Source organism: Clupea harengus, chromosome 11 (genome assembly GCF_900700415.2).
Source record: "Clupea harengus chromosome 11, Ch_v2.0.2, whole genome shotgun sequence".
Classification (NCBI taxonomy): domain Eukaryota; kingdom Metazoa; phylum Chordata; class Actinopteri; order Clupeiformes; family Clupeidae; genus Clupea; species Clupea harengus.
The window spans coordinates 9,673,075-9,689,080 of NC_045162.1; the positions used below are offsets into that span (position 1 = coordinate 9,673,075).

General features: G+C 42.8%; 2 protein-coding genes across 2 annotated transcripts; both read left to right on the top strand.

Annotated features, from left to right (window-relative positions):
* The first annotated feature begins 1,430 nt into the window (after positions 1–1,430).
* On the top strand, positions 1,431–6,661 carry gapdh (glyceraldehyde-3-phosphate dehydrogenase). The gene is made up of 12 exons (XM_012829174.2): positions 1,431–1,497; positions 1,947–1,992; positions 3,625–3,724; positions 3,835–3,941; positions 4,060–4,150; positions 4,333–4,448; positions 4,562–4,643; positions 4,782–4,933; positions 5,234–5,312; positions 5,451–5,534; positions 5,851–5,948; positions 6,328–6,661. Exons 2-12 carry the CDS (start codon positions 1,970–1,972, stop codon positions 6,395–6,397), a joined length of 1,002 nt encoding a protein of 333 aa, XP_012684628.1. The 5' UTR covers positions 1,431–1,497; positions 1,947–1,969; the 3' UTR covers positions 6,398–6,661.
* Positions 6,662–9,631: 2,970 nt separating this feature from the next.
* opn9 (opsin 9) lies at positions 9,632–15,844 on the top strand. Its single transcript, XM_031576092.2, has 7 exons — positions 9,632–10,738; positions 11,863–12,013; positions 12,534–12,673; positions 14,326–14,464; positions 14,783–14,897; positions 15,088–15,168; positions 15,299–15,844. The coding sequence occupies exons 1-7, from the start codon at positions 10,624–10,626 to the stop codon at positions 15,842–15,844; spliced, it is 1,287 nt and encodes a 428-aa protein (XP_031431952.1). The 5' UTR covers positions 9,632–10,623.
* Positions 15,845–16,006: the final 162 nt, after the last annotated feature.

The following is a 16,006-nucleotide window of genomic DNA, read 5'->3' on the forward strand; positions in this document are numbered from 1 at the left end:
AACGCGATAAAATATTTTAATGCAATTTTTTTTAATGCCTTTATTTGGATAGTTATGAAGTTATGACAGGAAGCGATGCGGAGAAGAGGTGGGGAGAGGATTGGGAAATTACATCAGGCCAGACTTGAACTTGTGTCCCCTCGGGCAAATTAAGTAGGGGGCTTGGCCTACCAAAAGCCCCCCTTGTTTAAAGTGGGGAATGACAGAAAAAGTTTGAGAACCACTGCGGTAGTTGAAGATGGAGAGAGCTGAGGGACTGTTGGGCGGAAAGTTTCTGTTTAATAGGCAAAATTACGGAACAATCGACAAAACTAAAGTTCTATGTAGCATTTGTCAAATTGAATTTAGCTATCACAGAAGCAGCTCGTCTTTAAGTTATCACCTTAATGCAAAGCACCCGACAGAAAGCAGTCCCAGGTTAGATGGTCGCCAACCCACACTCTACGACTTCTCTAGTAAAATAACTAGACCAGTCCGTGAAAAGGTTACCAACGCTTTAGCAGTTTGGGTTGCCGGTGACTGTCGGACCATCAACATAGTTAAGGACGTTGGGCTGACTGAGGTGATTCGAATTGCTTCAGGAGACAACTCTTACGATTTACCGTCGAGGGGCACCATTGTGTCTCGCATACATTCCTTTTATGACGGCGAGAGAGCACGAAAAATTCAGCTCCTCGAGCAAGCTGCCACCGTCACCCTTACTGGTGACCACTGGACATCAGTCATCAATGACAATTACCTGGGTGTCACAGCTCATTTGATTGACAATGTATGGAAATTGAGATATTTTTCATTGGAAGTAAAAAAAAAAAAAACAGACAAACAAACTTTTAATCGCGATTAATCTAGATTAATGAATTTCAAAATGTGAGATTAATTAGTTAATGTTGTTTAATCTGTTGACAGCCCTAATACAAATAATTAATATAACACATTGTATGCAGCTAATAATTATACTAACATATAGATCGGAAGTCACTGATCACAACCCCCTGTTCAACGCATCAATTGTGCAGTGAAGATCTTGCGCAAAACTTTTAGGTTACAAATTTGCCCCAACAAACTATATCTATCTGATTTTGGATAGAGATTGAGACAAGCTGAAATTTTGATTGAATGAATTGCAAATTAAATGTAGCACCCTGATGCCATCACACGTGTTGTCTGTGAGTTTCATCAGATTACGTCTGACACGGGTTGAGAAATTAAGCATGTTACTGTCCCCGGTGTTCCCTATTCATAGTGCACCACTCACATTTTTATTACCAGGTTATCAAAATCTTACATGCAGAGGCCATGCATGTATCTCGTTGGATGAAGGCAAATTCACTTAACGTCATAGACTGGAGTAAAATAATTCTGCGACCTTGACATTTTGAAGGGGCGGGGTAACCAAAGGGGGCGTTAACCAGACGCCTTATAAATTCAAACGGGTCCACTTGTCCTCTCCACTCACACTGCAGGTGTTTCAACGAGCAGAGGAATCGCACACCCACGGTAACTTTCCCTTAAACTACTTTACAGCTCAACCAAGAAAGTATGTAGGCTAATGCTCTCTCTTGAGTGAACTTTTTGTCTGCATGCATGAGTTGTCCGCATTACAGTGCATTGGTCTACCTTTGCTTCAGTGGCTTCTATGTGTCATATAATCGAATTGGTCTTGATATTAGTTTCTGGCAATTAATCTGTCAGTGAAAATATGGAGGATTTGTGTAGGCTACTGTCTTTAACACACGCTTACATTCAGACATTCGCTTAATAGCATAATTGACAAGTTATTGGAAAAGCCTCATTGCCTCAATCATCGATTTGATGTCAGCAAGCTATACATTAGCCGGTCTTATCACAGCCCTGTGTACTTTGTGCTCTTTGAAGATTGTGCTGCCCGGTTGATGTCATAAAGAAGGTCCATTTCCGTTTAATAACTAACTTTCTTGTCTCTTCAGAGGACACGTCCCAGACAGCAAATATGGTTAAAGTTGGTGTTAACGGGTGAGTACAACCATATTGTTAGTTTTTGTTAAGCCTATCTACATAGTAGGCCAATTCAGCGCATAAAGTAGATTAGGCTTGCTATAATGGAATCTCATCCATTGTCGGCTACTTTGACTTGTGTGGTTCAGACCTTAGTTCACCAGTTTATCATGCTTCCACCACAGACGCTATAATCATGGCTTGAAACACCTGACAATTTCTCCTAAAGCTTTGTTGGTGGTAGCTAGTTGGTTAAAACCTTAGAGGGAGTGTCTGCCCGTTTGACTCCCACTATTTGCTAAGCGTGCTCAATGTCGTCAGGGTGACGCTGAAAAACGAGTTGCGTTATCTCCTGCGGACCCTTTGCAACTCCTGTCAAAGTTCACCTTCTGATTTGACTCTGGTGTTATTCTCCTCGCGTTAAACAATCCCACGCTATATGCTTTGACGGAGTAGGCTACATCTGAACATTAGAAGCAGGACTTCTGGAAAGTCATTTTTTCCCGTTGTCTTTGCTAGTGCTGTAGGAGTAGTTTTTACTGCCTGTTTTCAAATACGATATCTTTATGGGATAATATGCCATGACCCCGATGACAAATGGGATGTAGACTACTTCTACCTTGGATATGTGATTTAAAAAAAATTAAATAAAGATGTACTCAATGGTCTCATCTGTGTAGATGCATAGTAGCTGCACATTGCGTTAATTTCTGTTGTACCATGAGTGGTTAGAGTGGGTATAGAAATTATCCTTTAATCTGATGCCAGTCGTGATGCAGGCAAGTCTGGTGACTTTTCAGAGTAGGTCAAAACTCGTTGTGTCCGTTCCCTGGAAATTGTAGTTAAACAGTAACTTCACTTTGGTCCAGCAGTCCAGGATTTCTTCACGACAGGACTTTACACTTTCTCAATAGCACCTGACAGCTGAACTACTGGATGTGTGTATTTTGTGAGGGGAGTAAATAAATAGTAGTCATAATTTTAGAAAAAACAAATTAGCTGTTTGCATATAGTTGAAGAATCTGAGTCTTAAGGATTTCAGGGCCAAGGTGTTCAAGGATGGTACTTTAAAAAAAAATGATTAATTAAGAAGCCATACTGACATTCAACACTTTAGTCAATTTTCCTTATTACAGTGCATGTACAGAACACATGCACACTTGCACTGTACACACATTTACTGTACAGTAGATACATGCCTTTCAGTGACGCCTCCAAATGTTGTAATCTGAGCAGAGCTGTTTGTAACTGGCACTATATATATTGGCAAGGCTGCAATATCCTCTTTATAGGCCATGCCAAAGTTCAGCAGGCCTTGGGGAAAAAGGCCACTTTCAAGTGGCTTCAGCATGAGGCCTGTGTCTTGCGCCCTCTGCTGGCTGACTAGGCAAATGCAAATCATAAAACGTTTGGGCTCATTGCCCTTCATTTTAAATGCGCTTCTCTGCACAACTGGGTCAAATGGAAGTCACATGTTGAAGTGTTATGGCTGCTCAAATTGTGAACACAAGTCATTGTAATCTTTAGGACATTGTATATTTGAAGCGGCAGTCAAAGGAAGTTCCTTGTGAGTTGGTGAAAACAAAATGGCTTGATGAATATTATCTGAACGCAGAACTTTAGCTAACATGAGTGTTCATCACGTTTCAGTTTTGGTCGTATCGGCCGTCTGGTCACTCGTGCAGCTTTCCAGTCCAAGAAAGTCGAGATCGTGGCCATCAATGATCCTTTCATTGACCTGGATTACATGGCGAGTACTGCACATATTACAAGTCTGTCTACATGAACACACCTAACACTCAATCACAGCTCAGACTCTAGAGCACTGATTATCTGTGTGCTCCTCTTCTACCTGTCCAGGTGTACATGTTCAAGTATGACTCCACCCACGGTCGTTTCCATGGAGAGGTGAAGGCTGAGGGAGGACACCTGGTGATTGATGGCCATAAAATCATAGTGTCTGCCGAGTGAGTGCTTCTGTCACCACACATGCACGCGCGCACACACACATGCACTTTCATAGAGTACTAGAGCTCCAGATCCATATTGAGGGTCACATGCTTATACATGACTTTTCTCTTGCAGGAGAGACCCAGCCAACATCAAGTGGGCTGATGCTGGAGCAACCTATGTCGTTGAATCCACTGGAGTTTTCACCACCATTGAGAAAGCATCCGTATGTAGCCCTCTTAACCAGGCGCTGTTTGTACTGGAATTTAATAGATGCCTTTAATCCAGTTTTAATCATTACAATATGCAGTGTTTGCCATAACCAATAACTAGCATTTGTTGATGTGTGGAGTTGCTATTTGTCTGTAACTCGCCCTTAGTGTTTATCTGTTTTTTTTATTTATTCAGCTTCACTTGAAGGGTGGCGCTAAGAGGGTCATCATCTCTGCCCCCAGCGCTGATGCCCCCATGTTTGTCATGGGCGTCAACCACGAGAAATACGTCAACTCCCTCAAGGTTGTCAGGTGAGCTGCTTGTCTCTTCTCCTGACGCTGCCTTTTCCAGCATGCCAGTCTCGCTAAAGCCCATTTTTAGATTGCTTCTTTCCCACTCATGGAAAAATGTCATCCTCCCACAGCAATGCTTCCTGCACAACCAACTGTCTGGCTCCCCTTGCCAAGGTCATTCATGACAACTTCGTCATCATTGAAGGCCTGATGGTATGGTATTAAATAAAGACTCCAATCTCACCAAAAAGCTTTTTCATAATGTCCCTCGAAAGGGGTCATGCATCATTTCAATCATCCTCCCCCCATCCACCCTCCCCTCTCTCCCTCCCTTCGTTCCTCTCTCTCCAGAGCACAGTTCATGCCGTCACAGCCACCCAGAAGACAGTGGATGGCCCATCCGGCAAGTTGTGGAGAGATGGCCGTGGTGCCAGCCAGAACATCATCCCCGCCTCCACCGGTGCCGCCAAGGCTGTGGGCAAAGTCATCCCTGAGCTTAATGGGTGAGCGCCTATCGCCAGTCACTTCTGCTTCCATCGCAGAGGACACGGCACTGGACCTAAATTGTGTTTGTGTGGACAGTGATTAATGATCAGAAGGCGTACATGCACAATACCTCATTTGATGTCTTCTCCTTTATACAAAGGGACTTATAGACTAGACTAAACTCCGTTTCAAGTACATAACAATCATAAACATTTGGTGCAAGAGCGAATTGACCACCTTTTCAATAATACCCCAGTCAAGGATGTTGATTTCAGTTTGTCCGTGTTAAAAATGTTTTCTTTCTTTTCTTCCTTCAGTAAGATTACTGGTATGGCCTTCCGTGTCCCCACTCCCAACGTGTCAGTGGTCGACCTGACTGTCCGTCTGGAGAAACCTGTGAGTTGGCCAGTCATGCCTTGTAATGTTCACACACACATGTATTTTTATGAACATATTTGTGGACTGCTATTCTTCCTCACAAGCTCTGCGACTTAATGTCTCATCGGTGTTTTTTGTTTTCTCTGTGCGTGACAGGCTACGTATGATGCCATTAAGAAGGTGGTGAAGGCTGCAGCTGATGGACCCATGAAGGGCTTCCTGGGATACACTGAGCACCAGGTGTGCATCTAATCTGAGTGTTTGTGGCTGTCTTCATTTTGTCTGTCCCCATCTCTTGTTGTGAGGCATTGCCTAATCACAGGACGAGTAGATATTGCCATCCTTTCTTCTAACTGAGCTCATGACCTTGGTCTAGAGATGTGTTACACGAGAGATGAACCTCTCCGAACTATGCTCTTGTACTTCTGTATGCTTTCAATTGGCCCAAATTGGATGTTTCAGGGAAGTCTGTCCTGTGTAATCATTTTAGTGATGTTTTGTGGACTTACGGTGGCTCACCTAATGTTTTTCTTCCTCTTCGTCCTTGTGTTCACAGGTGGTGTCCTCAGATTTCAATGGCGATACCCGCTCCTCCATCTTTGACGCTGGCGCTGGTATTGCACTTAACGACCACTTTGTCAAGCTGGTCACATGGTACGCCCATACTTTGTCCTCACAAGCCCTTTAGGCACCCCCCCCCCCCTTTGCTCTAAGTACACCTTATTCGAAGTTCTTTAATTTGAACACTCTTGATTCATCAAATCCAGGGTGGCTCAGCTAATCAAGTCTGCCAATGACTCATTCAGTCTGGTCTGCAGGGTGTGGAAAGATGGGGTGGGGGCGCCCAGGGGCAGAATAATGGCCACAGTTGAGACAGCGCCTCAGTGCATTTTTATCATTATTAGTTGGGTATCAACAAATTATGTACAAGTTTTCTTGTTCATTTATTGGTTGGTAACAGCAGCCAAAGCATGTACGGGTCCAGGGGATGGCTAACATGTTAGTCACCAATTGCTTTCTTCTTCCTCTGCAGGTATGACAATGAGTTTGGGTACAGCAACCGCGTCATCGACCTGATGTCGCACATGGCCACCAAGGAATAGAGTTAACCTTGCACTTTACATATACTGACCTGCTCCCCCACCACCCCCCCACCCCCAGTTGGATGAGTGGATATTTCTGCTCGTGTGTCTGACGAGGGGGAGGAAGAAGAGCGGCAGCATTCTGAATCTGGTGACCAACTTCATTTTTGTACTGGAAAGGCCCTGTTCTGTTCTAATGTGAGCTGGAGCAGAATGGCTTCGGGTCTGTTTGCATGGACGTGCTGCAGACTTGGAGAGAAAATAAAAGTCCTCGGTTTGTGAGAATTCACCTTCTCTGTGTTTTTATTTTTGGTTACGCATTTTATATTGAATTAATTTGCAATGCCCAAAGTACATGCCAGATGGAGTAACTCCGCTGCCTGAAATGCCTTGCTGGAATTCCAGCCCTTCTCCTTTGTTGCAAAATTACGCAATCTATAGCTAAGAGGCAGTATACTGTTTAACTGACTGACCCATAGACTATATTAATAGATGACAAAATACACAAGAGACAATTGGTGCATAGCCATGTATAAGAACTAGAACAAAGGGATGTGCAAAACCCTTGCAGTGTAGACTGCATTATTTCAAGCTAAAATTAGTGTCTAGTGAAAGCCATGCAATTTGAATTATAGCAAAGATTTTTCACCTCACTCTACTCATAGTTGTTGCTCAGCTGAGAATTCAACGATGTCCTTTAGTAACCTTGTTTTAAGGGCCTCCAACATGTGAAATGTGGTTGACCAAAGATCTATCGATCTTGTCTACCAATGTTGTCTATTGGTAGATGCGGTGCTTTTTCTGGGCAATTTAGTTGCTGAATTTAAAATCAATATAATCTGACCACTTTGAATTGGCTGTGTGATGTTTGGAAACATCTGTTATGTCACTGTCCTTAAAAGAGTTAATTGACAGCCTTGTGACTTGGAAACCTTGGATTGAGTTCATGCCAGTGCTGTTGTGGTTTTTTCTTTTTTCTTTTTTCTTTTTTTTTTTCTTCTATATATATATATATATACCAAAGTGCCTGGATGATCTGATTTTGGCTTAAAAATTTTGAAACGGAATATTACTATGGTATAAACTATGTAGTGTAGAAAATATATTCTTGGCCAGTATAATTGGGTAAATTATGACGCCCGAGATTTCAGGAAGATTTTATATTTAAACAGTTATCTTTCATATGGATCTTCTGTTCAACACATCTGATTAATATGCAAAATGGTGAAGGTGGGGGCGGTGCAAGGGGTAGCATCCCAACCATGTACGGGTCCAGGGGATACACAGGAACCATAAGGTTCTCTTGGTTCTTGTGGTTCTCTTAAAGCCCATACCTAATTTCTGTCTCCCACTCATGTCCCAGCACTCTTTACAAGCCTATCAGAATAAAGGCAAAACAAATAAACCTTTATTGTACTGTAAATAAAGGTCGTAGTCTTAGTTTTCAAATTGTTAAACCACTGCAATGGCAAAAAAGATGTGACACTAGGTGCAACTTTGATGGAACCACTGATGATGATGCTTAGCACTAATCCCACACACAAGAGTGGCGTGAAGCCCTGTGTACCAGAGCTGAGAGATATATGACAAAGGTTACAAGGACTCTTTTTATAATGCCTTCAGAGAAGCACAATTGTCGGCCTTGAAGCATTCTCGCAATAATCAATGTTGTGTTTTCAATGTTTCATTGTTGTACATACAAGGCAAACCCCTGTTTGCTGGCCAGGACAACACATCTCAATTACACCCACAGCCATGCAGAGAGCCATATCTCCACAAGGCTCTGAGTCGCCCTATACATAATGGTTTCTAAGGTCACAAAAACGTTGATATATTGATTGACAGAAAACAAAGATTCCCTTGTTACATGTACATGTGCAGAAGGTGGGTGTTAAGGATGAAGCCGTCAAGGCTGTGGCTATACTATTAGAAAACTATTGACCCATCTGTCTCACAAGCCTCAATTAGGCAAGCACCAAATATGAGCTCTTTATCTGGGCTCCTCAAATTGCGCTGAATTTGAATTCTGAATTATTGTTGTAATCTTGTATGAGAGAACAACAGAGAAAATTGAAACAACCATGGACAATAATCAGCATAAATAATCAGAGCTTGTTTTCTAAATATGGAAAAAGGTTGTTCATTTATCAGTTATCATTTTATTGCATTGTATTTAAATATCTAAAGTTCTAAAACTGCCAAGTTACCTACCTGTAAAACATACAGAAACCTTGCAAACACAACTAATAGCCCAGCTGGCACTGATACAAGCTTGATAACATGCTAATTGGTGTATTTTAGTGATATTTAGGCCATGTTGGGCTGTAAAGGCTTTTCTTACATATTCGTGGTGAGTTCCAACCCAGACCACAGAAGTAGTGCATAGCCTGGATGGCTAGTGGGAACGACAGGTGTGTTTATCTGTCCTTCACATGACCACACCCCGTTACAATTAATTTGAAGAGATAATGCCAAAAGTAGTTCATGAAAATATACCTCAAATAGAGGCAAATAGTTTTTTTTGTATAGTATTATCTTTATCCTAATAGGCAAAAATGAGATGTTAGCTGTAGCCCAGAGTCTGAACAAGGCAAATCAATATGATGAGCGATCAATATGAATGGCTGTGTACGCATGAGCAGGCAGTACAGGGTGTAAAATTATAAAGCATCAATTAACCTGGCAGGTAAACATCAGTGCTCGCATTAGCAATGCTTGAAAGCCTGGGTTTTTGTGTGTGGAGAAAGACTATTTCTATGAAGCAGGGATTTAGGATTAGATTGGTTTGGTTGCACAGATATACTGCTTTACATACATTTACGTGATTCTCTGTCCCCCTCTCTTCTTTCATCTCTCTGTTTTTATCTCTCTCTCCATCTTTCCTCCCCTGCTGTTATCAGTAAAATTAATCCCCAGGCTGCAGTTTGTCATATTGGCCCATAATATGCATGTATACAGACAGCCACTGCTCTTATGGTGGAATGCTGTGGGTGCCTAGAATTTAACCTGAACAGCTGTCATGGAAAAGCAGGTGTCATTTAAAACAAGCTTTAATCCTCTGACTGTTGCTCTGACAGTCATGCAGCATATAGAGCATCTCTCTCATGTGTGTGTGTGTGTGTGTGTGTGTGTGTGTGTGTGTGTGTGTGTGTGGTATCATCAAGTCATTAGTCATCTGTCACACAGTTGCTTTATTATACTGACAATGAAATCCAAGCCCTCCCACCCCTTTGCGCTCGCTCCAGCTCTCCCCTGGTCTGTTTTGCTATGGAACAGCTGAGTGCTACACAGCCACTTTAAATCAATGCTTCAGCTTCTTGCACTCGCTGATGGAAGCCAAGGCTCAGCTGATTGAAATGTATGTATTCCTGTGTGCAGAGACGGGCGGGTTACGACCAAGGGAGCTTAAAAGAGAGAAAGCGAGAGAGGGAGAGAGAGAGAGGGGAGAGAGAGAGAGAGAGAGAGAGAGAGGTCAGACAAAGCTCACAACTGTTTTGTGTTAATTCTCCCAGATTGCTGGGGAGTACAGTTGATTTACTGCTCGGGAATCTCCCACAGTTCTCACAGATTAACTAATTGCCTCTCCTTTTGGGATTAGCACACCGTTGATGAGCGAAGGCGCTCAGAGGGGGAGGACAAGACAGAGAGGAAGAAATCACTGTCCAAGAGGAAGGTAAGATGCTGTGTGTGTGTTGAGTGTTTTGGGAACTGTGCTCCGCTGGGTTTTCTAACAGAGTCTGAGCTGTTACGTGTTTGTCAGGTTGAGCACAGTGCGGATTACGAAAGATATAAAAGCATTACTGTTCACTAGCAGTTTGAGATGTGTTTTTTATTTTTTTTATTGGTTTTACTGATTCTTTACCACATTTTCAGACATGCTAAAGAGGTGTATATTTACATCCATTCTCATTTAACATCAACATAGTTTTTTTTCCCAGTTGCATTAAGGCACGTGGTGGGTTATGGTTAGGGCTAAATTATACTACTAAACTCCACCATCAGAGAAAGCATGCCATCTCAAAACATCAAAATAGATACTGTACCTTCAGCTTATTGTCAAAGGCTTCTAAATTCTTCCTTTTTAGTTATTTAGTTGTAGTTCCTTTTTAGTTTACACTCTACTGTTTCTTCTTGTCTGAAAGTTCTTTCTCTCTCATCCCTCCTCTCTTTCTCTCCTTCTATTTCACATCATCCATCCCCCTCTCAGAAACACTCTTCTTTCCTCCTCCTTCTGTTTATCTCTGAGTATGAACAACACAGGGGATCCGCCTTTATCCCTCCCCTCCTCGGTCTCTCCTCCCTTCCGTTCTCGCCTCTCTGTCTCCATGGATCTTGGCGTGGCTGTTTATATGATCCTCACAGGTGAGTGACACAGTGGATGTGTTCAAAACAGAAGGTTGCTGCCTTGCTGCCTCGTTGCTGTAATAGAACGGTGTCTCACAAGGCATGACTTTCCAGTGATGGCATCTTCTAAAAAACGTTGGTTTCGAACGGTCCTTGAAGCCTCGCTGTCCTGTTAGACACCCTGTTGAGATAGCATTTTACCCTAGATTCAAATGCACCCAGTGACTCAGGGAGTCTCAGGGCTGTCTGTGATGACACCATGAGAATGTTTTTCAACTTACCATAACAATCTCAACAGAGTCTTGGGTATTTGTTTTTGGTCTTTATTTTTAAAGCTAAAAAAAAATTCAATCAACATCAAAAGATCACAAAACTACATTTGCACCTTTAAGCCGTAGAGGATTACAGGCTCTTTGCTTCCATTGGTTCTGTCTTCTGGAGCAAAACTAATCTGTGACGTCTCTTTCGTGAGCCTCGCTACCTGGATCACCTATTAATTACTCATGAATGAACAACTTTTACAAGTTTCTTTTCGTGCTCCATTTACGTCTGAGTTTATGGTCACGATTCCTGCTGAAGTCATGACGACCCTTTGAACCTGTGAGAATTCATCTGTATCACTTATGTACTACAGTACACTGCACTGTATTAGTACACTAACTCAGTCCGTATTGTTGTTAGACTAGTGTGTTAAGTAGTTTTGAGTACAGTTCGATAAGACTCAGCACCTTCATCTCTTCTCTATGGCATCATCAGAACCGTATCATACAAATGTTTAGCCACAGATTTGTTCATCGACTTAACCGATCAATACTGTTCAATACTGGCTTCATTAAAGGTCAAGTCAGAAGGTTATATACTTTTAAATATGTAGCTAAAAACCACATAGCTCAAATTAAAGTGATGATACTGTCAGAACACTTGGAGGCCCCCCGCCGCTCCACCCCAGTATGCACACACACACACACACGCACACACACACACACACATCTTGAAACTGAGACGGCCAATCCTTACTGAAGCAATTGTCAATTGAAAGCAGCATTTACTGGAATAATTACTAATTAATGCTCTCTTAGTTGCATACCACTGAATTTGTTGTATTTTTTGGTGTATTAAACATCCGTTACCTGTGTCCTCAGGCATTGTGTCCATAGCCGGTAATGGCTTGGTGTTGCTTGTTCTGGCTCGCAAGCCGAAGGGGCTGAGGCATCACGAGCTCATGACCATCAACCTGGCTGTTTGTGATTTCGGCTACAGCCTCCTGGGGGCCCCTTGCCTCATCATTTCCAGGTGAGTGGCTTTGTGAGAGAGGACGTCCCATTTCCCCGTGCTTGGTGTAGTAGTGTATGCCACACAGGCACTGGGAAAAAAAATGGTGACTTATTGAAATGTAAATTGTGTGCCAAATACCAATCCCCAGTGGAGGTAGCGCAAGAGTGGATGGGGTTATCATCTGTTCATTGCACTCAAGATTAAGAGAAGTGAAGCATACTGTCTATGTATATGACTGCATAGTATGCAAAGATTAAAGTATGGGTGGATGGATTGGATGATTGAATGGACATTCGGAAAAGTCATTTCTTTAATTTCTTTCAGTTCTGATGGTTGCGTTAGTTAACTGAGTGTATTTGTCATGAAGAATAATTTGCAAGGATGGGCTTGTTTAGGTAAATTCCCTGGGGTAAATGTATTTTAGACATATTGTGGCATTTTTTTTACATTGAACACAAAACTAAGCTGTCATGAGACATATTTTTTTAAAGCATTCAAATAAACATTTTCTTGTGTATTTGTAAAAAATCTCGATCAGTTTCTCCCATGGTTGGATGTTTGGAGAGACTGGCTGCATGTTGTATGGGATCCAAGGCTTTGTGTTTGGGATTGGTTCCATGCACACGACCTGCCTCATCTCATTGGACCGCTGTTTGAAAATCTGCAGCTTCCGATACGGTGAGACGCTTAGCAACTTAATACTTACCATTCACACCTTTATATAGCCATCCATTAGCACATATATAACATTTTGGATGTTACACTTTACAAAAATCTTCAAAATCTATCAAAATCAAAGTATCTATTCTTCTTTTATGCACTGTAATGCACTACAGCAGCTTGACGTCAATGTGATCATAACCTTTAGCCTATCCCTAAATCTCTGCATTTTTGCTTTCTTCACTGAGATCAGAGTGCTAGCAGAATTTATGGTTGGACTATCCAAATAATGGATTCTTGTAAATGGTGTTTTGACCGATGTCATTCTTTAATTTATTATGATCAGACATTACATGTTGAGGAAGGTACTTCTGAACACTTGAACATTGAATTAACTTTGAGGGTTGAAAGGTAAAATCCCTGGGGTACCTGGAGAGTATTGATTCTGACCAGCAGGGACGTGCACAGGAATTTTGAAGGGCCATTGCTCTGACCTGAGAAAAGGGCACTTCACAATAGGATGGCAAGGCCCAACTGAATGTGTATAAATCTGTAAATCTGTATTCATGGGTTATGCCTCAGTCTCCATCTCAATATCCTCCCTTGTTTGCATCCTGTCCTGGCTTTCTGTGTCGTCTCTCCTTTCCCTGTTTTCCAAGTCTGTTCGGTTCTCATCTGGGTCTGGCTCTGTGTCTTTGTCTGCACTGCAGTTGATGTACTTGGCTCATCATCTGTCCAATTATATATTATTGTTGTTACCATTATCGTTACTATTATAGGCCCACTAGAAGCAGGTTATGTTATTTTTGTTCTGCTCAGGCAAGATCTTTGAAAGGATCTCTAAAATAGCCTATATTTTTTTAAGATTACAATTATTTAGCATGTGGCTCATAGTCGAACCCACGTCAGCTGTGAACTCCCGATGGTCTTTAACCTCACTCTGTGTCCATACATAGCTTCCTCTGGGAGTTGCTCAGATCAGCTATTGATTGGCTCTTTAACGCCATCAGAACTCCCCCTTCCGCCGTCTCCACCCCACAGCCCCTTTTCACCTTCTCTGAACCCCCTGTCCTTATCTCACAGGTTGTCAAGCAGGGAGGAATTTAATGATCCTGCCTATTGTGTCGCTCAGACGTCTACACATTCAAACATGGCAGTGTCCTGTTTTTGTCTGTAATCATTGACACCTTTATGTGTTTGAGTGACTGGGGGGGGGGGGGGTGTGCTAATAAAGGGTACTGCAGGGGGGTGGGGCAGTAAGAGGAGAGACTATTACCCCACAGGCTAATTATCCTGATATTTCAACAGCTTACAGCACACTAGTGGCTTGTGGTGTGGGGGTGTAACTGTCTAACGGATCAATATGCGACCAGGCATCCTGCCTGTCTGTATTATTTCACTGCAGTCATTTCACCATTTGGACTACCTCCCTACAAGCACGAAAATATTCTCTAATGGATTCTTTACAGATGGCTTCTCTCAAATCCCATTACTATCATTTTCGCGTTTCTGTCTCTCTTCTGTCAGTGTGGCATGGTGAAATTATTCCTCCATTCCTCAACTGTGTGTCCAGATGTGTCACATGATAAATTGGTACCTATCCATCTGTTACTCTTCAATAATTTCTTTGTCTTTCTTGTGTTTTCTCTCTATATTGGTTATTTTCTCAGGCCTGTGGATTGAGAGGAGGCATGCTTCAATGGCCGTTCTAATGGTGTGGGTCTACACAGTGTTCTGGGCCTGTTTACCTGCCTTTGGTTTCGGAAGCTATGGCCCAGAACCCTTTGGGACCAGCTGCACCATAAACTGGTACAGGACTAGCAGCTACATATTCCTACATTATTATTATTATTATTAATAATATGAAATGAGATTTCGCTTCCACCCATGCCCCTGTTCTCCCTCATCCTCATTTAGCACTGTAGTCCCATCACCCCCCCCCCCCCCCCCCAAGACTGCTCAGTTAATACTCAGACCACTTGAAAGACATTAGTACTTAATCTCCTGTGGTCTGGTATTACTGCGCTCTACGCTCACTCATTGACAAGAATTATGTAATTTAGAAAGATGATGTGTTGCCATTCTTACTCATGTTGAGGAAATGACGTTTGCTCTGTTTCTGTGCAGGTGGGGGATGAAGCTATCCCTTAATGACAGAGCCTTCATCTTACTCATCCTCACCCTTTGCTTCTGTGTGCCTACATTCATCATCATCACCTCCTACCTGGCCATATTTTACACGGTGAGATGCCAGTGGTCGTAATGCGTATTTGTCCCGGCTTTAATAGTGATTGTTTGGAGTCTCTCGTCGTACAATAGATAGATTTCCTGATGATATGACCTTTGTTTATCTACCTCAAATCACATTTAAGTTGCACAAAATAAAGAAAGTAAAGTCTAGCACTAATGGTCAACTTGGTTGATTTTCCCAGGTTTATCGCTCAAGACATACTTTGGCATCCATTTCATCAACAAATAGGACCCACAGCAGCAAAGACCTGAAACTTACAAAAGTGATGTCTTCCTTTCTTTCCTTTCTTTCTCTCACTCAAAAATATAGAATTTGTAATTGTTTCTTGGATTGACGTGTTTTCTTGGAGTGATTTCGATTGACATATCTTCTGTTTGCCCTGTTCTTCACAGATCGCTGCTGTGGTCTGCTCCAGCTTCCTAATAGCCTGGACTCCCTACGCCGTTGTGTCCCTCTACACGGCCCTGACGGCCAGGGAGGAGCAGGAGATGCTGGGGGTACCTGTGGCCGGAGTCGGGATGGGTGGTGGGAGCAACGTGACTGGGCTCTCTGGCCTTGTCGCCATTCCCTCCCTGTTCAACTCGACCACCGCAGAGAGTCCAGCCTCCGGAATGGGATCCCCAGGTCTGTGGGGTGCCACTGTGGGGTATCCCAGCTCTTGGTCCGGGTTCAGTTCTACATTTGGATCCAGTTCTGGTGCCAGTTTCACTCAGGAGAGGCGGGTGGTCCGGGTGGTGTCCAGCCTGTCGCCAGTGCTGACACTCATCCCCGCCATGTTTGCCAAAGCCCACTGCATGATGAACCCCTTCATCTACCAAATCATGAACCGCGAGTTCCGAGCAGATGTCTGCCACATGCTGGGGCTTAAGAGTCGAGAGAGGAAGGCAAGGACAATTACCAGCATCTCTGATGGTAAGACGCACAAAAAAGATGTGTAATGACTTTGAACTTTGATTTTGAACCATTTAAAATCAGCTCCATGCTATGAATGCAGAGCATTTCTGCTAATCTGTCCCTCTCTCTTTCTCACTCGCTTGCCCTCTTTCTTGTGCTCTCTGTGCCCTTGCTTTTCCTCTCCCTCCCTTCTCTCTCTTTGTCTA